Genomic DNA, 27517 nt, shown 5'->3' with positions numbered 1-27517 from the left:
GGTCACCTGCCTGCCTACCCGCAGTGCAACCCCAGACTGGGGACCTCGGCCACCTCTGAGCAGGGTCTCCGCTTTGAGTCCTCACTGCAGGCCTGAGTGTGTCAGCTGACCAGAACTCCATCCAATTCATCCAATTGAAAGCTGTCAGGGAGGCGGGGCCTATTCTGGCAGCAATGGGATTGGGGACCTGAAGGGGGCACCAGTGCAGTGTAGGACTCCATAAGGCACACACACACACATACACACACAGTCACCTCAGGACCATTCAGAGTCACCACATCTGTGTGTGCGTGTGTGCAATCAGGGCAGCTGTGGGGGAAACAAATCAGAGACGAGGAGAACAAGCAGACGTCACTCCGACAAGAAGAAGCGGGTGTGGTGGGTGAGGTGGCACTTTATCAGAACCTTTATTCATTGATTGTCACACACACTACAATAGATTAGTGGACATCTTCAGCCACCAATTGGTGGGGGGGGGGGGGGGGGAGGGGGGTTCAGGGAAATGCAATAAGACAGTAAGGGTGACAACGTTAAATAGCAGGACACGTACAGAGAAATCACCAAGTACTGAGACCCCCATCACCTTCTGCACACTTGACTGTGTCACAGGTTTCTTCCGAAGTGGGGAGATGTGCCATTTGTGCCCCTCAATCTCCACAATGACAGAGTGACAACAGGTCCTCAGAAAGGCTTGTAGATTTGTTAAACATCAGACGCTGACCTCCCTCCTTCCTAGAAGTATTCGGACCCTTTGCTGTGGCCCTCCACATGCTGCTCAGGTGCCTCCTGTCAGCTCTCATTCACCTTGAGATGTTTCCAGAAAATGAAAAGGCTCCATGGCGGACCACCACTTTAGAACTGAAAGGTCCGGAGCCGTCGGGAGTCTCCGCCACTCCTGTTACGCAGCCAATTACTGAGACCCCCCCCCCAGCCCCCCTAAAGCTTGAAGAAGACTGAAGAGGAGAACAAAAGCAACAATCTTAAACAAGTGAGGCTCAAGTGCATTCTGGGGTTAAGAAGCACAGGGGTTTGCACCAATCAGCATACAGATAAATGGTATAAACTTTAACGCACCTTTGTCTCAGTGTGACTTCAGGACCCAAAATAGCCTTCGGCACACATAAATCTGACGTCTTATATAAAATGTCGTCATTAAAGAGTTAAAACGTCACATCATCTCATCTCCACGGCCGCTGGGGGGCATCTGTTGGTGAAGTGAGATTCACTGATCTTGACTTTGCTGACGATGCTGTGATCTTCATGGAGTCAATGGAGGGTCTGATTGGGGGTCCAGAGAGGCTGAGTGAGGGGTCTGAGTGCCCTGAGCCAGGCCTTTAATGACCTCTTGGGCACGGCCGTCAGCAGTGTGTCTGTCTGAGTGTCGACCTCGTCATCGAGAGGTTTACTTACCTCGGCAGTGGCATTCATGTCTTCCTATGAAGTCAGTAGACGGATTGGGAGAGCATGGGGGGGGGTCATGAGGTCACTGGAAAGGCATGTGTGGTGCCCCCGATATCGATGTAAAAGGACGAAGGTCAGAGTCTTTAGAGTCTTGGTGCCCCCTGTTTGTGAGACATGGACGCCATCCAGTGACCTGAGATGAAGACTGGACTTCTTAATGTGGGTCTCTTCGGAGGGTCCCACTGGTTTGACTTTGTGTTGCTCATGGAGTCCCGAATGAGGCACATGACCTGAACTGTGAAGGAGCGTCACTTACGGCACTTCGGCCACGTGGCACCATTACCCGAGGGTGAGCCGGGCTCACAGGACCCTCATTGTTGAGGACCAGGCCAAGGGGACACCCACATAACACCTGGCTGCAGCAGATAGAGGGTCATTTATGGGGGTGGGACTGGACCGCGTGTCAGCCTGGGGGGATGCCAACCAGGATTCTGAGCTGTTTCATCATGTGGTGGGTGCAACGCACTGTGCCAGCCTGACCCGACTTGATCATTTCATCTCCTTAGCAATGTGATGGGTACAACTGGCACAGAATGGCTCAGTTAAACCAGCTGGCACAAGTCAGAAGATCTTCACAAATTCTTACACAGCGTTGGTTTTTTCCCCCAACTGTGCTCCACTTTTCTTTCCCAATCCCCAGACACACCTATTAGCTAAATTGCCACATTTAAACTGGCTGAGCATGGCCAAGAGCTGGCAGATGCCCTGAGGTGGACTGGCACCAAATCCAGGGCTGATTCCACCTTTTTGTGCCCAGTGCTGCTGCCATTAAATTGGATAAAGCAGAACTGAGAATGGAATCTCGTGGTGTGTAGGAAAGAAGAAAGAATGGAAAGCCACCTGACTGCTTATCGTTGGGCGCCCTCTAGTGGCTCGCTGTGGAGTTACTGCTGGCTGCCATTACTAGAGGTGACACCTAAACAGATCAGCAAGGAAGAACTGCAACAAGAAGCCTTTGTGCTCAATTAGAAACTTTTATAGTGCATGATGAGCAAAAGGGTTATGGTGAGAGGAACCTTTCAGACTTTGGTGATGTTAGACGTGGAGTCCAGCAGGGGTCAGTGCAGGGGCTGCTGCGATTGTTAATAAATTGAAATGATCTGATAAGAACATAAAGAACAAGCTGGTTAGGACTGGTGATGATGCCAGCCTAGGAGGAACTGACAGGTAAAAGAGAACCAGACAAATCATTACAGAGGGGCCGGGACGGAATAGAGAGGGCTCTGAAGTACTGAGACCCCTTGACCTTCTGCACGCTGTTGATTTCATTTGAAAATTCATTTCACTCCACACTCAGTAACCCATAATGACAAAGTGAAAAAATGTTCTTTGGAACTGAAAAATGTACAAATTTACTGAAATCTGTTATTTGTACAAACATTCAGACCCTTTGCTGTTGCCCCCCCAAATTGGGGTCTCCCATGTCCTGTTTGCTTTGATTCTCCTTGAGATGTTTCTAAAACCTGACTGGAGTCCACCTGTGGTAAAATGAATTGATTGGACCTTATTTAGAGGGGCACATGTGGACCTGCGTATAGAAGGGCCCACAATTCACCCTTCATGCCAGGGCCCTGTAGTCCAAGATAGAAACTTGGACCAGAGACCCCACGATCAAATTGTCCTGAGGCACAGATCAGGGATAAAAGTATCTGTAAAACTTTGAGTGTTACCAGGAGCACCAGTGGTCTCCAGAATTGTGAAATGGAGGAAGGGCTCTTCCTAGTGTTGACCATCTGCCCAAACTGAGTATGTGGGCAAGGAAGGCTTTGGAGAGAAAGGTGAGCAAAAACCCAGTGGTCACTCAAATGAAGCTCCAGAAGTCCTCTGCTGAGATGGGAGAGCCTGTCATATGGAGGACCACCTCAACAGCACTCCACCGATAAGGGGCTTATGATGGCAGCTCTGGCACAATGAGACAAATTCTAAGCACTATGTCTGCTAAAGACCAAGCACTTCTCATATCCTGCCTAAAGACATCCCTGTGGTGAAGTATGGTGGTGGGAACATTAGGCTCTGGGGACAGGGAGACGGGTACGAGTGGAGGGTCGAATGCAGCCAAATACTGAAGGGACCTTAAAGAAAACTTCAGACTGGGCAATGGTTTAATGATGTGACCCATACAGACAAGACAAAAGTGACGTGGGGACAAGTCTCTGAGTATCCTTGGTGGCCTAGGCAAAGCCCAGATTGAGTCGAATATAGAACATCTGTGGAGGAACCGGAAGATGACTAGGGACTTACTCAAGAAGACTTGAAGATGGAATTTTTACCAAAGGGGCTTCTACAGAGTACTGATATAAGGGTCCGAATACTTCTAGTGATGAGAGCTTTCAGTCTGGTGTCAATAATTATGAAGTGAAAGAGGTTTAGAACCAAGAGGGCTCTTTCTAGAGTTGGCCAAAATGGCAGCAATAGAAGGTCTTAAAAAGTAGCATTGAAGACGTTAGAAAATCCCAATTGACTTTATGTGAAACTTAATCATACAGCTTAAGGATAACCTCACCGACTTGTACTCCACACATCAGGGCGCTATATAACCCAACACCCTATAGCTTTCTGTCCACTGCCCTGATGTAGGTAGAGTCCAGTCCACTATGACTCCCAGGTCCTTCTCATAACGGGTACTTTCTGGTTTCAGACCTCCCATTGTGTACTGAGACCCCACCTTCCCACTTCCTCCATGTTGTCCTTTACGTTTGCTTACAGTCAACTTCTTTGTCCACAGATCTGCTCTTCCTCTGTGCTGTCCAAGTCCCTCTGTCCCTTCCTCCAGTTTGGTGTCTTCTTGTTCTTAAAGTTCTCATCAGCTCATTTATGTATTAATAAGTGAAGTGGTCTAACACTGCCCCCTGCAGGACACCACCTTGAACATCCCTGAATTCTGAGATGGTTCTCCTCCCTTAACTCCGTGTTGCTGTGTCTGAGCCGATTCTGTGCCCACATAAGAGATTTAACAAACTAGAGCAGACCCCTTGTTTTTTAGTTCAGTTGTCCCAATGTCCCCTATAGATTCTTCTTGAAGGTTCTCAGGGTTTCTGCTTCAACTCCAGGACTTGGTGTTTTGTTCTGCTGGTTTCAGTCCTAAATGCACTTTCCCTAAATATCTGCTGGTGTTCTCCAGGATGTGATTCACTGTTAAGTTCAAAGAATTCTGCTGGCTCTTTGTGATCGATGCCTATGAGAATTTGGAAGATCTGGATTAGGGAATTAGGTCCCCACACACCACCTATACACCGTGTCTCGGATGCCCGCTCCTTTCAGTTTGCTCGAGCTCATTCCCCATTGTTTGGAGACCACACATGTCCTCGTGTTCAGCCTCCTAAGGAGAGCCAAGTGTTCTCATGGACATGTTGAAGTCACCGCTCACCCAGTGCCCAGTTCTCCACACAAGCACATCTGGAGACACCCCTGGAAGGAGTCAATCACATTGGCCCAGTCTAAAGTCCTAAATATCATAAGCTTCCATCTTATGGATGAAGAAGGACACCAGACCACTTGGACCAAATCCACAGAAAGCGGAAAGTGGAGTCCACGCTTGACAGCTCTGGGTGGCTTCTGCATGTGTATGTGGGAGATCTCAGTGAAGTTCTGGCTGGGACCAAGTTGACGTTGGCACGGATCTGCATGAGAAGAATTGAACTTCTTAGAAACAAAGCCAACAACGGGCTGAAGCTCCAAACAAAGGCCATTTTGGGTGAGTAATCACAAGTTTCTGAGCTCACGCTGTATGGAACCTGCTTCTGAGGCAGACATTGCAGGTTCACAACCGACCACAATGAAAATCCTCAAACTGAGATGATGTGTGATGTGAGTGCCCCCTGCCATGGCAGCTGTCGACGAAGATAGGATTTGCACTGTGGATGGGTGGAGCGTAGTGGTGGCACTGCACAGACGCTTTGGGGACTAAAGGAGAGCTCGAGCTCCGTTAATGTCACCATGGAGTGCCCCACTTGCAGTGTTCAGAAGTGCTTCTGTCTGGCCAAGACTAGGAGTCCTCCTATTAGCTGTGAGGAACTCTCCTCTCAATCAGAGGTTGCAGGTTCATGACTGACCAATGGCAGCCCACCACAGTGCAGATCTGCAAACTGAAATGCTTTGTGATGCCGGTCCACTGCAGTATAAAAGTAGTTTTGAACTTTTAAAAGTATGAGTCCCACTTGGGGCCTGTGCAGGCCTTGAAGCCTGCCATTTTGAGTTTAGGGTGAGGCTTCCTGGGGATGAGGCCTATTTCTGAGGCAGATTAGTTAAGTCCTGTTTTTTTATGATATTTTTGAGGTGCTCTTGTACCCCCTTTTTGGACATTTTTTTCTGCAGCTTCATAACACACATAATCCACCAAGAATGGTGTGGCAGAATGTAAAATAAACAAGTGAGGCAACAAAACAAATCCAGCAAGTCAAAATCGATTTGAAAATGCAAAATGAAATCTACTTGCCTCAGAATTCTAGGAAACCATTAGAACGCCACCGAAATACATTTATTAAGTTGGAGAGAAAATGAAATTGCAACAAAATTGGTTTCTCGGCTTGGTTTCTAAGACGGAGGGTCGCCCTTCCATTGGTCCATTTTACGTATATCCGCCTGCTGTATGTGGTGCCCTCTGTTCAGGTTCTCTCTTGTCCACATTCTGAGGCTTAACACAGACCTCTTCTTTGGTCCTTTCACCAAACTGGGGCTCCACTTTCTTTTTACCAAGTCCATGACTTCTCCTCCAGTTACCCCCAATGGCTGCCACCTCGTTAAAATCAATGCCTGTGGTAGGAATGGCTGCTTATCAATGTCTTGCATGCTGCCACTGTAAGACTCTTCACAGTGGGGTCTTCTCTTAGTGAAAACAATCTAAGTGACCTCTTGGAGACCCGAGGATCTGTGGGGGCCCCCTCATCCTGATTGTCCTTGAAATGTGCTTATGAAGTGAAGTTGGCGGGGCCCTCAAATTAGGGTATCGCTTAGGGATCCAGAAAGGAAGGACAGGACCCTTCTGATCTTTGTCAACCCAGCACTGCTTATGTTTGCACTTCTGCTCTTCTTCTGCCTTTATGCTGGGCTTCTCTTTGAGGATTAGAGAGCTAACAGCAGGAGATGACGAAACTGAAGGGGGTCCACATTCATAATTGTGTTACCAGAACATCAATGAGCCTCAACCAGAAAGAGAATACGTTCAGTGGCTGAAACTTCAAACCAGGGCAGTCCAAAAGAGTGAGGGTCAGCCATGATGACGACCACAATGAGAAATGAGCACAAGCAGATCACATGACTGCCTCGTATCCGAGCTACCTTGGCGGGACTAAGAAACCACTGAACGAAGGAGGCTTGGGCCCCCACCTCGATGTCCTCTGTGTTAAGTCTGCTTATTCATGCTGTCCACCCACCCATCTAATGAAAAGGGTGTCCATCTCGGCAGTGCACCTGCCCTGACCACACTGCTAGTGGGACAGACGGACAAGTGCAAGAAACTGATGGCTGAAGGACATCACTAGCAAGAAAAAGAATTACGAGTCCTGAATCGATGGATTATCAGCTGTGAAACCCTCCATTTGCAGCTTTGTCTGCCCAGGAATCAAAAGAAAGGAGGAAGGTGGGCGGCCTCATTCATGGCTATTGGCGGTCCAAGAACTGCAGGTTGATGGGAGAACTGGGAACCAACAGCGTCCTGGTCTTTGCTTCCACACTGAGTCCAGAAGGGTCAGGCCTCACCTCAAAGTGCCTGATGAGCTGCAAAAGACAAAAGAGATGTGGCTTTAGATTTACTGCGGAATTTAATGATATTCCTAAATTGGCCCTAGTGTGTGCTTGGTGTGTGTGTGTGTCCTGCGGTGGGTTGGCACCCTGTCCGGGATTGGTTCCGGCCTTGTGCCCTGTGTTGGCTGGGATTGGCTCCAGCAGACCCCCGTGACCCTGTGTTCAGATTCAGCGGGTTGGAAAATGGATGGATGGATGGATGTAATGATATGAAGGTGCTATATACCATAGATAGATAAAAAAAGTAAAATATGCCAGAGCTAAAAGAACTGAAGGTGCTCATGTCTCACTAGACTCTATATACAGACAGGTAGATATTAATGAAAGGCGCTATACAGATATATACTGTAAGTAAAGCACTTTCACCATAGATAGGCAGATAGAAAAGAAGACAGTAAGCACTATGGATACCCAATAAAAGATGCTACATACCATAGATAGCTGGACAACTAGATACTAAAGTCAAGATAGATAGATAGATAGATAGATAGATAGATTAAAAGGCACTATATAATGATAGATAGATAGATAGATAGATAGATAGATAGATAGATAGATAGATAGATAGATAGATAGATAGATAGATAGATAGATAGATAGATAGATAGATAGATAGATAGATAGATAGATAGATAGATAGATAGATAGATACTTTATTAATCCCAAGGGGAAATTCACATTCTCCAGCAGCAGCATACTGATACAAAAAACAATATTAAATTAAAGATTGATAATAATGCAGGTAGAAACAGACAATATCTTTGTATAATGTTAATGTTTACCCCCCGGGTGGAATTTATACATGAAAGGCACTATATATCCCACCTGGGTCTCATACAACTTTTTTTTGTTGTTTGCCCACACTTACCCGGGACAGCAGGCAGTACATCTCCAGCTCTGCCACTCTCTTGCCCAGACAGGCACGAATGCCAAAGCCGAAGGGAATGGAGCTGAAGGGGTGCTGCTTCATCTTGTCTCCACCCCGGAGCCAGCGCTCAGGCAGGAAGGCTGGGGGATCAGGGAAGTGCTCCTCTTCGTAGGACACGGCGTAATGGCAGAGGTGAAACAGAGTCCTGTGAGAGCAAAGAGAGGAGCAGAGGATTTACGTCAGGCTGGCCCCCTAATATAGAGACATGTGTAAAGTACAGTAGAGCAGGGGGGCGGGGTCAAGTGGATTAGCTGATTTTAATGAGCATAAATGGGAGGAGCTACAGCCCACTCGAGCAAGACCCTCAGGGTGGGGCCATCCTCTACTCAGCTCAAGCCAACCTTCAGGCTTCACCTGCTTGCTGTACCCAAACACAGGGGATGGTATCCAGTCAGCTCCACGGGCAACACCAAAGCAGCAGGAAGTGGAATTTATGATCCCATCAAATGGATTCTGTTTTGATAGAAGTGGCACTAACTGAATTTGTAATTTGGCCAAACCCACTATGGCACTTTGGTTCTGTTCATTCATTTCTACAGATGATGGCTTCACTAATAAAACGCACAGACACACACTCACATTAGGTGGTGCTGTGACCCAACTGTTGGTTTTGACTTTAACATTTGGTCCTGCCATGAAAGAATATGGAGGAAAAACTGAGAGATGGAAAAGACAACATTGTAGACAAAGCGCTAAGCATGGAGGACATTTAAACGGGCGCCTAACCCTGAACATTCTTACAGCCCCAGGAGATGTTTGGAAGAATCCACGATCTAGGATGGGGCCTTCATTGCAATGCCAGCCATTGCTCTTATGGATAGATAGATAGATAGATAGATAGATAGATAGATAGATAGATAGATAGATAGATAGATAGATAGATAGATAGATAGATAGATAGATAGACATGAAAGGCACTATATAGATAGATAGATAGATAGATAGATAGATAGATAGATAGATAGATAGATAGATAGATAGACATGAAAGGCACTATATAATAGATAGACAGATAGATAGATAGATAGATAGATAGATAGATAGATAGATAGATAGATAGATAGATAGATAGATAGATAGATAGATAGATAGATAGACATGAAAGGCACTATATAATAGATAGATAGATAGATAGATAGATAGATAGATAGATAGATAGATAGATAGATAGATAGATAGATAGATAGATAGATAGATAGATAGATAGATAGATAGATAGATAGATAGATAGATACTTTATTAATCCCAATAGGAAATTCACAAGTTAGTTCATGTTGTTGTTGGTTTCTTGTCGCCTTTTTGTGGGTCTGAACACTAATTTTGTTTTTTTTTTAGCCGCTGATCCTGAGTCTGCCATCAGTTTTGTGTTCGTCATCTGACTTTTTGTGTTGTTCATTTATTTGGGCTGTTCTTGCCACCATTTGGATTATTTACACCACTGCCAGTTTTGCCATCCTGTTGTTAGGACCACGCCGTGATGTCAGAGGGCGTGTCCTCCGAGTAATGGCGTGACGGGTTAAAAGGTGGCAGATTTGAGCATTTCCTCATCCGAGTTTGCGGATTCTAAACACCCTTCAGTAAGTCATTTCTGTGCTTCTCACACCCCGTTTTCCTAATTGTGCTAATTCCATTTTCAACTTGTGCTCAACACTTTGACTTTGATTTTTGACTTTCGATTTGGATTTGGTGCCAGTGGTAGATCTCCTGGTTTTCGACTCTCGTGATTTCTGACTACACTTATTCTGCCGGTTACGTTTATTGATGATGCAAGTTACTCTTATGCTAGACATCTCATCTCATCACATCTTCTCACCCGCTTTTCCTGCTGAGGTTCCAAGCAGGTCAGCTCAGACTTTTCCATCCCCAACTTCAGATTCCAGCTCTTCCTGGGAAATTCCCAAGTCAGCCAAGAGACAGAATCCCCCCAAGTGTGCTGTAGGTCTGCAGTAGGCTCTGGGCCCAGTGCAGCACTGAGGGGGGCTTCCTTACCAAATGCTCAAACCACCTCAATTGGCTACTCTTGATCTGACTGGCTACTCCGAGACTCCCCCAAATCGTTGAGCTTCTCAGCCCAGCCACCTTGTGAAGACACCACAGTCCCTGCTGCTTGGACTCGTGATATCTTTTTATGGTCATTACCCACAGATCACGACCACAGGTGAGGACAGCGATTTTTGCCTGTAGCCTCACCACAGACCGGTATGGCATCTGTGGATCGGCTGTCGCCACTCTGAACCGGTTGTCGATTTTATGTTCCCTTTATCCACCACTCATGAACAAGGTCCTGAGATACAGAACCCTTCCATTAAGGGCAGTTGTCCCCCCGCCACATGGCGTGAGCTGTCCACTCTTTACTGAGACAGAACCATGACCTCAGAGCTAGAGGTGCTGATCCTCATCCCAGCCGCTTCACACTCAGTAGATGAGACAAAGAGGACCACATCATCTGCTGCCCTTGGTCTCCACTAAGTGGACACCCACCGTGATATCCTGTCCATGAAAACCACAAGTGGGAGTGTTGACCGGACACAACCTTAACGGAGTCGGACACCCACAGCGAATGAATTCAGACACGGCGCTCACACAGGGGACGTACAGCACACTGGAGTGGCCTTGGTACCCCCGAGTCCTGCAGCACCCCGCACAACACATGCATATGTACATGGGTCAGTGATCGATTTACACATTTAAATTTACAAATATAGAGTTTAGGACACCACGCAATGGAAGAATAACATACACAAGGAAAACGATAGGATGATCGTAATAAAAAAAACGAGAAATTCCACTCAAGGGGGCTGCCTGTTTTTTTCATAGGATGTGCTTGTTTTTTAAAGCCCCCCTGCTCCCCAAGTCGTTCACTGTACCTTTTTAGGGAAATAGTAATCACCGACCACTGTTTCATTTTCCGGGAACAACCCGGGCGTTTCCTGGCACCACGGGATACAACCTAAAGGAAAGCCAGAGGAGCATTTTCAATTACACAATTACATTGCATTGGATTGAAGCACAACAAGCAGTGCGACTTACCGCAGAGTTTCTTTAACGATGGCCTTTAACCACGGCATCTTGGCGAGATCTTCAGCTTGCGGTATCTGACCTTCGGGACAAACCCTGTTGACCTCATCGCAAAGCTTCTCCTGAATGGTTGGCTCCCGGGCCATATGGTACAGGGCCCATGAAATGGTATTGGAGGTCTGTGGAAGTATCAAAGAGCAGATGAGCCATCAGACTTGCCCCCCACAATGACATCTTTTTGGTCTTTGCCAACTCCTCCACCTGTAGACTTAGGCTGTGACGGCCGAGTGTCTTGTCCAATCAGGTACATAGTTGTGTATCTGGACGTTGGCTTTTTTGAACATCACAACCATTTGAAGACAAAAGAAAGGAAGGAAATGGTGAGTGACAGAGGGAAGGAGAAAACAGCTTGCTGATCGATACGTTAAGGGACATCCAGCACAGTATCACTACATCATGCAGGAGACAAAAAAGAGGACTAACTTCTAAGATGACCGAAACGGCTCAACAAGCTGCTGCTCCTCAGAGACTTTCCTTTATGTCTAACATTTCTCACACTCATTCTCTTTAGGTCTTGCCGACATCATGTTGGCAGGACTCCTGACCAATGAGGGGAAGATGCTGCCGTTGTTCAGTATTGGCCACCATTGAAGATGTAAAGAGCTCTACATATCGTCATTGTTCAAATGTACTGTGCAGTAAACAGAAGTCCCCTTGCAGGTATGTGGAACAAACGAACGTTTGTTGAAAAAGCAGCTGCAGGCCTACAAAGCCACCATCATCATCATCAGACTCCTGGAAGGAGATACAGTGAATCCTCATTATCTGCGGATTCCATTTCTGTGGTTTTGCTTATCTGCTATTATAAAAATGCAGCTCACTTCATGACACTCGTGGCCTACTTGTGCCTTATTAAGACCAAGCGCACCAGTAAAAAAATTCAGAGAGGCCCATCGAATGGCAGTGATACGTAAGATGGAGCAATAACAGGTCTCTGATGCTCTTGGATATCTGGGGCTGCATGCAGGCAACTCTGAACAAATCAATGTGTCTACCTGTCGCCGAGAGGCAATCGTGATGGACACCGGGAGGTCACTGAATAATACACACTGCCCGGCACTTCTACCGGCCGGATGGTTTAGTGAGGTCTTTGGATCAGACCTTCTGCACTCACTCGAAGATGATGGAACTTGACAATAAAGTCACAACAAGGTGAACCTGCAGAAGGATCATTACTGAGCCTCAAGGGGTGGAAGTGAAGGGATGATGTGCCCACCCGACCCCATCCCCTCCACCGGTCCTCCCCTCGAGTCGGCCTCCTGTAAGCACCTACAGAATCAATCCTTCAGTATCGGTGGTTTCATCTCCACAGGGATTTCCAGGAACGTAACCCACCCACAAATCATTTGGATTTCTTTGTAGCGCCAAACCACCATTTCAATGAGCAGTAAGACAGAGAGCTTACCGTGTCGACCCCGGCCAAGAGCAGCTCGGTGATGCTTCCCAGGATCTCGTCGACGCTCATCTTCTGGCTAATGAGAAGGTGAGTGAGATATTCACCCTCCACCTCCTCGCCTTTCTCCATCTTCTCCTTAATTTCCACCACCTTAGTGTCGATCAGCCTTTTAGCTGGGGAAACCAGAAGGGAAGAGAAAGACTTTTCAGATGGCAACTACACGGGCCGGCCTGTCATTCAGAAAGCGGGGTCTTGTGTTCGGGGTCTGGCCCACTGCCATTGGTTATTATGAGGAGGCACCCCGTCATGGTGTGGTGCCAGGGTTTCATCCCTGACTATTAGTTTTAGATAATCAGAGGAGAGGGAAAGAGATGATCCACCGTGGAAACCCTTAACCCCCAATTTTTTAAATTTTCTTTCATTACTATCCATCCATCCATTTTCCAACCCATTGAATCCGAACACAGGGTCACGGGGGTCTGCTGGAGCCAATCCCAGCCAACACAGGGCACAAGGCAGGAATCAAGCCCGGGCAGGGTGCCAACCCACCGCACTTCATTACTATTGTGATTGATTACATTTGTCTTGTTATTCATTTCTCAAAGAAAACTTTATTTAAATTATGCTAATAACGCTTGCGCCTTGGGCAGCGTGTGTTGAACTGAAGGGGCGGGGCCACCTCCCACTACAGCTATAGACTCCACCCCCAGTGCTATTTAGGAGCCCAGCAGACCCCAAATGACAGCGTCGTCTGCAGTTTGTGTGTTTGGGCTCTGCGCTGGTTTGTGGTTCTCGACTGTTGTGTTTTCTTCTCTTATTTTCTTTGACATTTGGCTTTTGTTATTGAATTACAGACTGGTTTGCATTTTAGACATTGGAAAAACGAATACGTTTCATGTGCATATTTTGGGTTATTTTACTTTTTTTTTTTACCCTGTAGAATCCATTTATTGGATCATTTGATCTTCTTTAATTTCATTTCTGTTTTCTTTCTTTGTCAATATGACGTAGCTTTGTGTGTCATGTGACTACGATCGCCGCATCGATTACGCCACAGTAAGTACATTCACGTGAAAAAGTAAGTACACCCCGTGAAATGTTTTTTTTCTTTTTTCACGTATGTGGATGCATAACGATTTCATCTCCATTTATCTACAGACAATGGTAATAAAACTGAGAAAAAGAATAAAAATTCAACTTTGCAATAATTCACTCATCAAAAAATGAACTGATACGCCGTTTCCATCTGTGGTAGTAGCAAATTCCCCCCTCCCTTGGCTATAATAGCTGGCATTGCCCCCTCAAGTCGCCATTTCCTCTCTGACATCGACTGGCAGAAAGTTCTTCCTGCTCCTCCATGCAGCTTGAGGGGTGTCTCGTGTGCCCGGTCCATTTCAAATCCCCCCATAGTACCTCAATGGGATTCAGTTCCAGGCTTTGGCTTGGCCATTCCAGGACCCTCATTTTCTTCCTTTCCAGCACCTTCCCTGGTGGATTCCCTGGTATGTTTGGGGTCATTGTGATGTCACAACCTTCTAACAGATGGTCCCTCAAGCAACGTCTGGTTCAATGAAGAATTCCTTGTGGATTCTGTGCTGGAGAGCTGCCCAGGCCCTGACACAGCAAAGCGGCCCCCAAACCAGAAGAACTGCTATCAGATTCTGCTGGTCAGATGCTCTCTTTAGGTTTCACCAAACATGTCTTCCTGTGCCTGTGGCCAGATAACTTGCCTCGTCTTGGTCTTTCTTGGACACACGTGAGCCTCGCTCTGATGCTCTTTCCAGTTTCCTCCAGCAGACCCCCCATGTACAGTAGATGTCATTTGTGCAGACACCTTCTAATGGTGGGCTCAGGCACTTTGATGACAATGATGGCTACCTGGGTAGTCTTCTTTGAGATTTCTTTTGCCATCTCGTGTTTCTGCTGTTGGGCTGAACCTGCTGGGGCAGCATGACCTGGACAAGTGGTTTGAAATCCCCCCTTGTAAATGATTTGCTGGATGGTGGAATGGTAGATTTCTAATTGCTTGGAGGTCTTTATAACGTCCTTCCCAGACTCCTAGGCTTCTAGAACCTTCTTTGTGAAGGCCTCAGAGAGCCCATTCAGTCAGGTATGGTGATAACACACTTCAGACCAAACGACATATCTGATTTAAGTGAGAGGACCCGTTCAGATGAGGTCCTCTCTAACAATGTTCTAACTCTTCCCATCTGATTCGAATTTGAGACATTTGAGGTGGTGATAAATGGAGGGACGGACTTGAAATTTGCCTTAATGTTAAATGAAATGACACAAAGGACCTCAAAATGTACCTTTACCTGATGTTTGTTATATCATATCTTCTTTATCTATTGACACGGCTGTAATGAAGATCAAATCCTGATATGTCCACATAGGTTTAAAAACACATTTCATGGGGTGCATTTACTTTTTCACATGACTGTACGGCGGTGGTCACCTCATACTTTATCCCTTGCTGGATTAAACTCCCTGCCCGTGAATCCCAGTGTACTTAGTTCCCAATCCCAGTAGGCCCTCAGATCAGCCATCGTTTTCGCCTCTTGACCCCGACCTCAGATTCTCGACTTCGTGCTTTGGTTGTCTTCTCGTTTGCCACTTTTCTGGCTTTGACTTGTTTTCGTCTGACTACGATTTCCGCCTCGTGTGACCATCTCCTGGTTGATTTCCTCAAAATAGATCCTTCGACATCCTTTACAACCCGCTGAATCTGAACACTAGGGTCACGGGGGTCTGCTGGAGCCAATCCCAGCCAACACAGGGCACAAGGCAGGAACCAATACTGGGCAGGGTGCCAGCCCACCACAGGGCACACACACACCAAGCACACACTATGGCCAATTTAGAATCGCCAATCCACCTAACCTGCATGTCTTTGGATTGTGGGAGGAAACCCACGCAGACACGGGGAGGACATGCAAACTCCACGCAGAGAGGACCTGGGAAGCGAACCCAGACGGGTCTCCTTACTGCAAGGCAGCAGAGCTACCACTGCGCCACCATGCCACCCGCTTTTGAATATTCTTTTGTGTAATTAAATCTTTAACTCTTTGAGGGCTGAATAATTTTCCCAAAAAAACATTGTTTCTGAAAAGCAATGGTTTCACACAGTAATCAACATTAAACATCTGTTGCTGCATGCTGCGGCTGCCAGTTTGCCAAGAATGTGCGGCAGGCATGCTGCCAGGCTGTCTTCGCGTGGCTGGGGCAGCAGCAGCAGTGGTCGCGGTCTGCAGTGCATTGCAGTCTGGTTTCTACCTCTTACCATTGCTAAGTGGCAGTCCTCCTGGCGAACATTGACATAGGTGTGTCAGCCTACATGAACCTGTTCAGCACCATGATTAGCTGGAACCTCACATTCGTTTTCGATCACTTGTATCAAAATCGGAGTCTAGCAAGTCATAGAGTTCAGAAATAATATGCAAAGCTTCGTCCACGGAGTATTTTGCTTTACGCATTCGCTTTGATCTCTCGCCATTATGTCAGTGCTCTTGTTTGCACCTTGCTACTCACACAAGCCCAGGAAACCTCGGTCAAACCAATGAAGCTAACTTTCCTTCTAGCAACAAGAGTCCAACTTAAAGATAACGGTTGGTTTTGTCACAGTTTATATTTGATTACCATCGTCAACTCCTCCTTTTGACAGAAGTCGACATCAGCCCTGAAAGAGTTAAATATAAAAGAACATTATTTTGTTATTTGGGCCAGGGGTTTTACTTTTCCCCTCTTTTGATAAGCCTAACCCTTTCTTGTTGAGCCTGTGCAGGCCTGGGGCCTGCTTCTTGAGATCGGGTCGAGGCTCGATTGGAGTTTCGTGATTTTCAGCACACACCCACCCACAACACTTGTGTGCCAGACCCTTTAACGGATGGGTGGGGGATCACTGCTGAGGGAACATTTAGAACCAGCAGAGGGAGCTCTAGGGCGATGGCTCTAGAAAGTTCTACAACCCTGAGCAAAAGAGCACCTGCCTGGTAGCCTCTCAGGTTCAGCCAATTGCTGCTGTCCTGCAGAATGTAACTGGCGCAGGAAAAAAAATAATAAACTGACCAGAAGATATGAAAGCGAAGGTCGAAACTGGGAATTAAGGAGCCTGTCATGGAAACCAAACTGTGAACCGCAAAGTCAAAAGTCGAAGAATTGGGGTGAGGGTTCCAAGGGAACTCATTACACAGAACTGAGGGCCTGTTCACAATCTTGAAAGAAAAACAGGTGACACGTCACGTTGGTGACGTCACAGGCTGTGCTCGTCTTTGTGTGTCCCACTAATGTACAAACAACTGCCCCAAAATGGCGGTGCCATTAAAATGTCGAAACCAATGCAAAATTATTAATGACATCTTTAAAATAAGTTTTTAATCCAAAAACCATAATAATATTTGGGTCTTCTGTGATGAAAGAAAGCTAATGGAAGTCTCACCACAAATTAGAACCATGGCAACAGCAAAGAGCCAATCAGATTGCACAGAACCCTCCTGCTACTACCAGTCCCACCAGGATGTTTCTAACCCACCGACCAGAGATGCCCACTGCCATCGTCTTATCTCTCTAAATGTCTGCCCTTCGGGCCTGGTGGTATTCCTTCTACTTTCCGAATGCAATCCCCCGTATTCTTTCTAATTTTTTGGCTCAGGGGATGCAGGGCAGGACCCCCCCCCCCCCATATTGACGCACACACACCAAGCCAGTTTGGACTTGTCAGTGGACCAAACCTTTGCATCTTTGATGATGTGGGAGGAAAACCTGAGCTCCAGTGGAAATGCCACAGTGACGTGGGTAGAACATGCAAACCACACCAACAAATGCTGAGGCGGGTATTTGAACCCCGGGCGCTGGATGGGAGAGTCATCAGCTCAAACCACTGCACCACCCTTTGTGTCAGACCTTGATACGGTTCATCACTATGCCCTACAACACCCCCTGTTGCCCACAACTGCACTTCTAACATCCTGAGGTTCCTCCACTATTCCTACATTGTAATTGTCACCATATTGTGTACCAATGGGGCAGTCATGGACCTGAAGATGGGAACTCTTCACGGTGCCCTCCCTGTCCAGTCACCTCACAACCGATTTCTTCTTTCTGCTTCATGAACATTCCATGATGTACTGGTCGAGGACTGAACCCACAGTTTTATTTAAACACAGAAAACACCACTGGGAGGCGCTCTATATGTCTGCTTGAATCGTTCTTCTGTATTACTCAAGATCGCCTCTAGGGGGCGACAGTGGCCATATAAGAAGGTTAATTCCACCCACTTTCAAACTGGCTTATCCAGCATTGGGATCAGATGGTTAGGTGAGTCCAGTGACAAAACACAAACTCTAAACTGGCAGACTTGACCACTGTGAGTGGGCTCAGACCTTGATATGCAGCCCACTCACAAGGAATGGTGCACCTCGACTCCATTGGATTTGGGACACTGAAATGTTCACTATGGACCTTAATGCCAATATAAGTTCTAGAAAAGGTCTGGTTGTGGTGAACTGGCACCCTTCCCAGGGATTCTTCCTGCCATTGTGCCCAATGCTTGCTGGGATCAGCGCCAGCCTCGACTTGACCCCGGATCAATGAATTTGGGAAATTAATGGATGGATGGATGGAACCTGCTAGTGACTCACCGACTTTGAACAGATGATCCCACGTCGCCACAAAGCTCTTCCAGAAGGGAAGGTACGGCCAGACAGACTTGGGGAAGAGTACGAGTATTGGGGACAGTCGGAACATTTCTCCCACCGAGTCAATGAACTGCTGCGTCTCCTGCGGGATGATTTTTTCTAGGCAGCCCATCCTGGTCTCAAACAGAACATAGCAAATGCCTTAAAGGAAAAAAAACAGTCAGAGCAAGGCGGACATGACCATGGTGGTCTGGGCTCGAGTATTCAGCAACAAGAGCTTCTCACCTGCAGGGACACACCAATCGATGTCCACAGCCACGCTCCACATGGCCGGCACCTTCACTCTGTTCTGTTTACAATCCCATTCAAGAACATGCAAACCCGGACGTCACCGTCACCACTGCCACCACCACCACGGAGAAACACACAAACATTCAGCATCCTCTGTCTGCCACAGCTGGACCCCCTTAATCAATTTCACTAGCGGTCTTGAGAGCTCAACCTTAGAACACTCCCAGGTGACAAACAGACTGGGAGGACAGAGACCTGAAGGGCACTAAATCATAGGGACAGACAGACAGACAGAGAGCTGGCTCTGAAGAGCACTTCATATTAGGCCAATAAGAGAGATGAGTCTGAAAGGCACCACAGAAAGTGTATACAGAGGTCTGAAAGGCACTATATAGCGCAGAATGATTGATATGAAGGGCACTGAATAAGAGAGACAGGTGAGTCTGAATACTCTATAATAGACAGATTGATAAATAGGGAGATGGGCCTGAAAAACACTATATAACAAATGGAGGTGAAAGGCACTATACAATAGAGACAGACAGAAGAGTCTCAATGGCTCTCAATAATAGATAGATAGATGTGAAAGGCACTATATAGTAGATAGATAGATAGATAGATAGATAGATAGATAGATAGATAGGTTCAAATCAGTTTGTCCCTTTACTGGACTCTTCGTGGCATTGACGTCTATTATCCTGTATCTCGTTATCCTGTTCATTGTTTTTGTTGGCTTTGTATAAGGCGCTATAAACAATAAAAACCCACTGTCTGATGGTAGCTATCATCCCAGCTGTGTTTCACATCAGGTTCTGCACTCGGATTTTCTGTTCATTGTTCTTCACAAAGTTGGCAGCCTTGAACTTTTGCCTGAATTCTTTCTTTATCAGGGCTGAGCAGGATGACCTCATGGCACCTGCCAGCCCCTGTATTTCATTATCAGCGCTGACTTCTGTGCCAACATGTTAACTTGCAGGCCTCCTGTCATCATCTGATCTTTAGACTGCTGCCAGCTTTGCACTACAAGCTCAAACTTTATTTTATCTGTTCGGTAAGAAGTGCCCTACAGTGAACTGCCATCCTGTCCAGGGCTAGCACCAGCCTGCTGCCTGAAGCTTGTGGAATGGCCTAAGCCCACCTCCAGTGACCTAGAATTTTAAGTTGTGTTTGTTAATTTACAGAGTCCAAAGAAACAACCAGGCTGACTGCCAACAGTCCTCGGAAAAGAAACAGAAAATGTGGCGTGGAAAGTGGATATAAATGGCTGTGATTCAAACAGACATGCAAATGCATGTAATGTGGGCAGTGCCAGCAGGGTGCTTACTTATGTGAACAGTCAACAACGGCAATACTCAAAGTATACTGCGATTCACGCACAGTTAAATTTTATAGCGACATCAGAAAATCGACTCGTGAGGCTGCTGACATTTCAAGACAGCCAACTTCATTTCTGACATATCGTGCGACACCCCAATCGTAAGATGCAATAACGTCTCTCATACTGCGCATGAAACGATGGCTGATGAAGCTGAAATAAGGGTCGACTTCGAAAAATCAGTTGTGACTGCAAATCAGGCTTAAAACTTGCACAATGTATGCCTGGCATAAAACACCTCGTCAAATCGTAGAAAATCAACAGAAGAACTCACAGTTGTGTTTAATAAGGAAGGTTAACAGCATCTCTGCACGTAAAATGTGACGGGAACTTCTTTACTCTATTATATAGTGCCTTTCAAATTCATCTATCTATCTATCTATCTATCTATCTATCTATCTATCTATCTATCTATCTATCTATCTATCTATCTATCTATCTATCTATCTATTATATAGTGCCTTACACATCTATCTATCTATCTATCTACCATATAGTGCCTTTCACTCACTCTATCTATTATATAGTGCCTTTCACATCTATCTATCTATTATATAGTGCCTTTTATATGAATCTATTTAAAAATTGCAGTACATTTTACTGGACTTGTATCGTGACACAATTGTATTGCGCTGACTGTTACTCTGATTGTGTTTTATTAATAAGTTGCGTATTAATCGCGTAGCAGGCAGCCCTTTCCATGTAGTGGATACGGCTAAGGACTTCAGACCCTGCAGCTGTGGATTCATATCCCGCTACTGTCACCACTGTGTGACCTCGATTACGCCAATTCACCTGCCTCTGTTCCAACAGGACAAACTGAAGAAATGGAGCCAATCGTATCTCATATGTTGCAAGTGTCATCCCAATAGTAAAATGCTGATGATTCTTCCTCCTGCTGTGACGGCCACTTTGCTCTGAGTGGCACTCGTCACTAACGGCGGGTACAGGGAGGCCTGCTGGTTGAGCTCATCAGTCGCATTGGTATTTAAAACTGGTGGCTCCTTATCACTATTGTCCTCTTTCTTTGGACAATTCCTAAGCAAAAAAATAGCATCAGCTTTGATGTCTTCTGATGTTTTGGACTTCATTTTCATTGACGTTCATTTCACGGTCCTCTTTTCTCATTTGCCCCCACCTGTCTTTTTATTTTTATCTTTGGTAGTGCAATAGTAAGAAAGGGCAGAAACCATCCAGTCATCACTCAGAACTCAGTGTTCGCCAACCGCATGGACTTTCTGAGCTCTGGACTCAGGGAGAGCCCAGGAGGCCCCTCAGCTTGAGACTAAAGCAGGGTCTACACAGGATCTATATGCTAACCCAATGCACCATCGTACTGCCCACCATTTTGCCACCCATTCACCCATCTTCTGCAGCCACATACGCAGCAGCCTACCTTCAAAGGCAAACTTGTAAAGCTCGCTCGCCATGTCTCTGACCATAAGCCCGTTCTCTTTTTCTCTCAGCCAGCCGATCTTCTGGATGAAGTCCGTCACCACGAGGTTAATGGCAGGAGAAAAAGTGGAGACGTGCTTCGGCTTGAGCATTTTGGGGTTCAGGATGCTCCGGATCCGCTGCCATTCAGGCCCCATTCTGAAATGATGAAGAAAGTTGGCATCGTACTTAAAGATGTTAGCAGTTATTATTTCTGCAGACCCTTCAGGTGCCCACAAACAATGGCAAGCTCAAAGGAAGTGACCTTAAAAAGCAGCAAAGCCATATAAGAGGCGGGCATCACCCTGATTGAACCATGAAGGATTTCCACCATAATTAACGAGTAGACAGATGTGTAGAGAGATCATGAAGAGCAGATGCCAACATGGCACATCTCCTTTAAAAAATCCCACAGGCCTTCCTGCTGGCTTGAAAAAAAGAGAAGAAATATAAAGGGACTTGCAGTAAAGACGAACCGACGAGGGTCCGCGCCACTCGTTTATTATCTCTTTGTGTTAAGAGCAGCTTGTGGAATATTGAAAGTTTAAAGCAAAAGGAGTGAGAAGAGAGTCAGCAAGAAGAACATGACGGTTAGAAAAAGCCGCTGTGAAAATATTTAATGGGCAAAGAGAGAACTGTAACGTGTAGCGGTGCCACTGGGGAATGAAACTTCAACTCCCAGCAGTCCCTGCAGTGGCTCTGATTGGTCGTCTGCTGAGGGTGCAGGGGCTGCTGGGGACAAGGAGGCTGGCGGGACATTTAAAAAGAGGGCCAGTTCTACTGAGAAGAAACAAAAAGTCTTGCGTGTCTGGAGTGACCCGTCGGTTTGCTGTCCCGTTTTGTTATTTGTGCATTCTTGTCTCCTGTTTTGGGTGTGTGGACTGTCTGGGGTCTTTGTGCTGCGTGAGGACTTTCTGAGGATTTGTTGTCATCCTGCGAAGAAAGGAAGGAAGGAAGGAAGGAGCGCTCCTGACTCCAATTCACACGTCCTCATCTCATCCGGACATAGCGGTAGGCCTGATCTTTACGTTCACACACAGCGAGTTCATCTCTGGACTCTTCATCACTTTGTTTGGTCATTTGCTGTTTTTCATGGACTTTGTGGTTTTTGTTAGTAATTTGTGTTAATTGTATAATCGCCGTAAAGGGAGCCGGGCTGGGATGGTTGTAGTTTGTTTAGTTATTTTTCATTATTTATTGATTACCGTATGTACTCACGTTTAAGTCGGGTCTTGAAACCCGAAAAATTGATCATAAAATCAGACCCTGACTTATATGCCCGTTCAAAAATGCGACATTTCATTTTTTTTTTGACATCTTCTTGCTCACATCAGTTTCTCAGACGCTGCAGCAGCACACTTAGCAATTTCTTTTGCCATTTTTCTTTTTTTTTTCAAGTCGCCTAAATTTGATGACCCCTCACACTGTCCTCACTGGGGCTGTGTGTGGGTGTCACCGGCTTAGACAGGCGGACAGTCAACTGGCACTTACTCAGTCAGGGGTCCGTATGCCTGCTTGCGCAGTTCCCGATATCCCCTCCAGTGCGGCATGTCTGTCCGGATTGGGTATTTGCCTTCTTGTCTGATCACTTGTTCTATCAGTTCTGCTGATGCCACGTTGACCACCACGAGGGGGCCATACTTGGATTTCCAGATTGGGCCGTAGATCTTCTTGTGTTCAATCTGTCAAAGAGAGCAGAGCAGATGTTTGATTCTTCACTACTTACTGATCCTGTCCCACACACACATCACAGGCTCACTTGTTCTTTAATCTCCATAGGGGGGCATGGCGGTGCAGTGGTTAGCATTCTGCTGTGAGGCGTAAAGAAGCCCCAGCACCAAAATCACAGCAGAAATGGTTGTTTAATGCCAGAACTAGTGGATGAATGTCAGTGCTTTAACACTGAAAGGAGATCAGACCTCCAAAAACTCACACAGAAGGCCAGAGCTGCACTCACCTCAGGTCCAGTGGAGCTCTAATGGAGACGCAGCATGTCGGCAGAGAGTGTGTAGTGCCTTACATGTCCACCTGTTATATGGGGCTTGGCCATCTACCTGCTTATCTAGGAATTACATTGGGCCTCTCCCAGGGATCTATCTGTCTATCTACTATATAGTGCCTTTACTCTTCATCCTCTGATCTGTTACTAGCTGTCCCTCATGGCTCCGCCCACATAGTAGTGAAACAGGACAAACTTTAAAAATCAATAAAAAAAAATGTAAAAATGTAATTTGTAATGAGAAGAATTTATATCGATAGCTTACGTATCCGAGGGCATCTTGATATACGATATTTTTGGTTTTGCTATCAGAGGTGAGGACACATAGGTTCCTTGGGGAACTCACCCGGGAGAAAGTGACGTAAAGCTGACCCTGCGAGAAGCCTGTTGAGCTCAGATCAACCCCTGCCAGCTTCAATGTCTGCCCCGGGGTCTTCTTACCGGGAACTCTAATCTCTTGAATTGAAAGGGCATGTCCGTCACGATTAGAGGAATGCGAGGGATTAAAACTGTCTCGTCAAAGCCACGTCAGACCGACTCCAACGGAGCCTGGCGTGTGACTGACGCGTGAATGACGAGGGTCCGCCCATATCCCCCTCCCCTTGGCCCCCAGCCGCTCTGTCGGATAGATAGATAGATAGATAGATAGATAGATAGATAGATAGATAGAGAAGGCACCATATCTATCTATCTATTGTGACAGATAGAGGGCGCTATCGTCCTCTTGAACCCTCTGACTAGACTCTAGACACCAGGTAAAAGTCCAGATATTATTTTCATTTGAACAATAACGTGCACAAAGCACCCTCCACTCCACAATACTCATAAATCACCAAAAATCAATCAATACAATCCTCCACACTCCCAGACGCGTTGCCACCCTTCCACCCAGCTCAGCTCGATGTCTGGGATTTCCCATAGTCCTTTTATAGTCCTTGACCCGGAAGTGTTTCGCCCTCTCTGTCCATGTGACTAGGAACACTTCCGGGTCATATAAAAACTCTTCTTCTTCACCTCGGAAGCACGTCATTCTTCCTGTTGCTATGACTACGATGTACTTCTGGGTTATAGGGCACATAATAGTCTCTGGACCTTCCTGTAGCGTCCCCTGGAGGTTCCCCTGGTATCCAGCAGGGCTGTGATGAAAAACTCCACTGTCCACGATGCCCTGCTGGAACTCGGGGCACCTCTATGTTGCATGAAGGGCTCCACCTGGTGGCCTGGGAGTATTGGCCAGGATAAAAGGCCGGCCATGTCCCACACTATCTATCTATTGATAATATACTACTTCTCCTTGTTCCTAGGATATATCTTTCATATCTATTATATGGTGCCTTTCCAACTTATCTACTTATCTATTATATTGTGCCATTTCTAAGTATCCTTCTATCTAGTTTATAGTGCTTTCATATCTATCTTTTATGTTATCTACCTATCTATCCAATATATGATGTCTTTCCTAAGTATTCATCTATGTAGTATTGTAGTATATAGCGCCTTTTCCATCTATCTACTTATCTATTACATCATCCCCTTCCTAGGTACTTAACTATCTATTATATACAATACCTTTCATATCAATATAGAATAAACTGCCTTTCCAAATTATCCATCTATTTATTATATAATGCCTTTCATATCTCTCTATTATGTGCTGCATTTCTAATTCATCTACTTATCGATCTAAGCTGTAGTGCCTTTAATATATATTCACTATATAGCACCTTCCATATCCATAAAAAAAACATGGTGCCTTTCTGACTTTTCTGCTTATCTAACATATAGCGCCTTTCCTAGGTTCCTCCCTCTCTATTATACTGTGCCTTTCCTAAGTATCCATCTAGTATAGTGCCTTTCATATCTATCTATTTTACAGCAGTCTTAGTGTCACATGTTCAGAGTTCAGTCAAACCGCCGCCTGGAAACAGATATCAGCTGGCCCAGTATGCGAGATCCATCAGGCAGCAGTGCTAACCACTGTGCCACCATGCTGCCCTCTTTAATAAAAACAGTAAAGATAACCCACTGAGCATCAAATCCAGTTTAGAAGTGTCGTGATCGTGTGTACGTCTGTGTCGGGCTGTGTGTGTGTTTGTCTTCCCTTTTTCCCACAATAATACCACCCTGGCACCCCAGAAGCTGAACATTTTCATTGAACCCCACCATTCTCTCTGAGGTGCCTTCCCTTCCCAAAGCCCTGAGGGACCGGCCTCTCCAAGCAGCTCGTCCCAGATATATGGTGGGCATTGATGTCCCAGACTGACAGGCTCTGCCCCTCAGTGACTTTGTGTGCTTAACCCATTAGGCAAACAGCTGGTGGCGTTTCACTTGAACTCTGGTGGCCTCGTCTCTAACCCTCAAGTCCCCTTTCACTCCAAAAGGGTAAGGGAGGGCATCGGAAATACTAGAGGGAGTGCGGTATGATAAAAGTCCTAAGAATCCAATAAAAATGAATAATAACCAATGACATTTATATAGCACCACTCTAAACTACTCAAAGCACAGAATGGACAAGTCGGGTGGACAATTTAGCTGGGACATCAGGGTACACCCTACACTTCCCAAAGGATGCCCAGGGATCTTTAATGACCACAGAAAGTCAGGACCTCAGATGTATGTTCCATTGTGTGCCTCCCACACCCCAAAGACTTTAAATGTGCCCTTTACAGCCCACTGTCCCCATGTCACTGGGGTATTGGGATCCACGCACAAACCACATGATAGGCGCCCCCTGCTGGCCTCGCCGGCACCTCTTCCAGAAGCAACCCAAGCTCTTCCTGGCTGGTCGTCTGGCCAACATGCTTAGCTTCAGGTGGTTTACTTGTTCCGACTTGCAGGTAGTATGGCTGCTGAATTAGTAACAGCATGGCATGGGGAGGACTGAACCTCGTTAAATGACCCCCTGAAGCCTGAAGGTCTGCTTCCATCTGATCCAGCGAGGGTTCTTGCCTTCAGTGGTCTCCCTGCTTTAGACATCAGGTCCAGGGTGGGCTTTAACATTTTGGAGACATTGAAGCCAGGATGTGAACCTGACTAGAAAAAGGCAGATTGAGAAAAGCAGGGATGGGAGGGCAAAATACCCAATCAGTCTTTATTTACATAGTGCCATAAAACGCGGGAGGGCGGGCAGAAAAGAGCAGGCTCATTAAACATTACACGGACAAGAAAAGCCTACAAAATGTTGGGTGAGCAACTAACAGCCTGCGCCATTACAAGGAAACCAAACGGGATAACAATGGCGGACTACTTGAGCTCTTATGATTTATTTCTTTACACTTAACAACATCTGAGGCACCTGGGGGCAAAGCTACAGGGGTCTTGCTGCCCAATTCAGAAGCCTCTATTTGATTTAATTATCAATCATTTGAGTTGTTTACTGTCAAGGGGACCCCCCGCAGCCCCAAACCTTACATCACTCATGAATGAATCGAACTGCGCTAAACCTCAAGAGATACTCTAGTCGATCAGGAATGAATCAAGTCATGCTAAACTTCAAGGGACCCCACCAACACAGGGAACTCACCTCCAGTCCACAAACAGTTTAAAAATGGCTTATGACAGGCACACCCCCCCCCCCCCCCCCTTGCAATTCCTGACTTTGGTGCTGTGAGACACAATTCGCCTCTAAACACTGCGCCGCCCTCCAGCCCCACGGAAGGCTCCTGGTCCCATTTCAAGCGTTTTCCGTCGGCATTTGCCAATCTTCATTCTGTTCTGGTTTCCGTACTTTGTCACGAGGAAGCGGAGATCAGGAGATAAACACGCGGCCGTTTCTTTTCGGGCGGAGGGGCACTTACCTGCAACTGGTGCACTTTATCAAAATAGCCTTTGATGAAAAACCAGTATAACGACGTCGGAAAGCTCGGGCCGTTCAATTCTTCGATGCTCTTGAATGATGTCCTGTCCGACAGAACGGTTGAGGTAGCGGCAGAAGAAGAAGAGGTGCTGGCTGAAGAAGAAGAGGTGCGCTTATATTGCTGCGTCCAGATTGCAGTCCTGCACGCCTTAAGCGGCGCTCTGGCTGCTGCCCGGTGGAACGACGTAAGGAGCATGGCGATCGATCGACTGATTGACCGATCGATAGATCATCAACGGGCGAATCAGACGGTGGGCTGTTCTCTATGAGCAGGTAGCCAGAAGTGCGGCTTTAATTTAGCGGCGGCAAGAGAAGACGGCA

At 46.4% G+C, this 27517-nt stretch overlaps 1 protein-coding gene across 1 annotated transcript; it reads right to left on the bottom strand.

The window, feature by feature from the left end:
- Positions 1 to 3900: 3900 nt before the first annotated feature.
- si:dkey-91i10.3 (cytochrome P450) lies at positions 3901 to 27502 on the bottom strand. Its single transcript, XM_051930331.1, is given in 10 exon segments — positions 3901 to 7176; positions 8072 to 8276; positions 10994 to 11043; positions 11045 to 11081; positions 11162 to 11328; positions 12615 to 12778; positions 18245 to 18442; positions 21304 to 21500; positions 22833 to 23023; positions 27138 to 27502. Coding segments are annotated over 10 exon segments (1581 nt in total). The 5' UTR covers positions 27393 to 27502; the 3' UTR covers positions 3901 to 7059.
- Between the last annotated feature and the right edge of the window lie 15 nt (positions 27503 to 27517).

Source organism: Erpetoichthys calabaricus, chromosome 8, assembly GCF_900747795.2.
Source record: "Erpetoichthys calabaricus chromosome 8, fErpCal1.3, whole genome shotgun sequence".
In the NCBI taxonomy this organism is placed as follows: domain Eukaryota; kingdom Metazoa; phylum Chordata; class Cladistia; order Polypteriformes; family Polypteridae; genus Erpetoichthys; species Erpetoichthys calabaricus.
The sequence above is the reverse complement of the archived record's forward strand: the minus strand, read 5'-3'. Positions and strand labels throughout refer to the sequence as shown.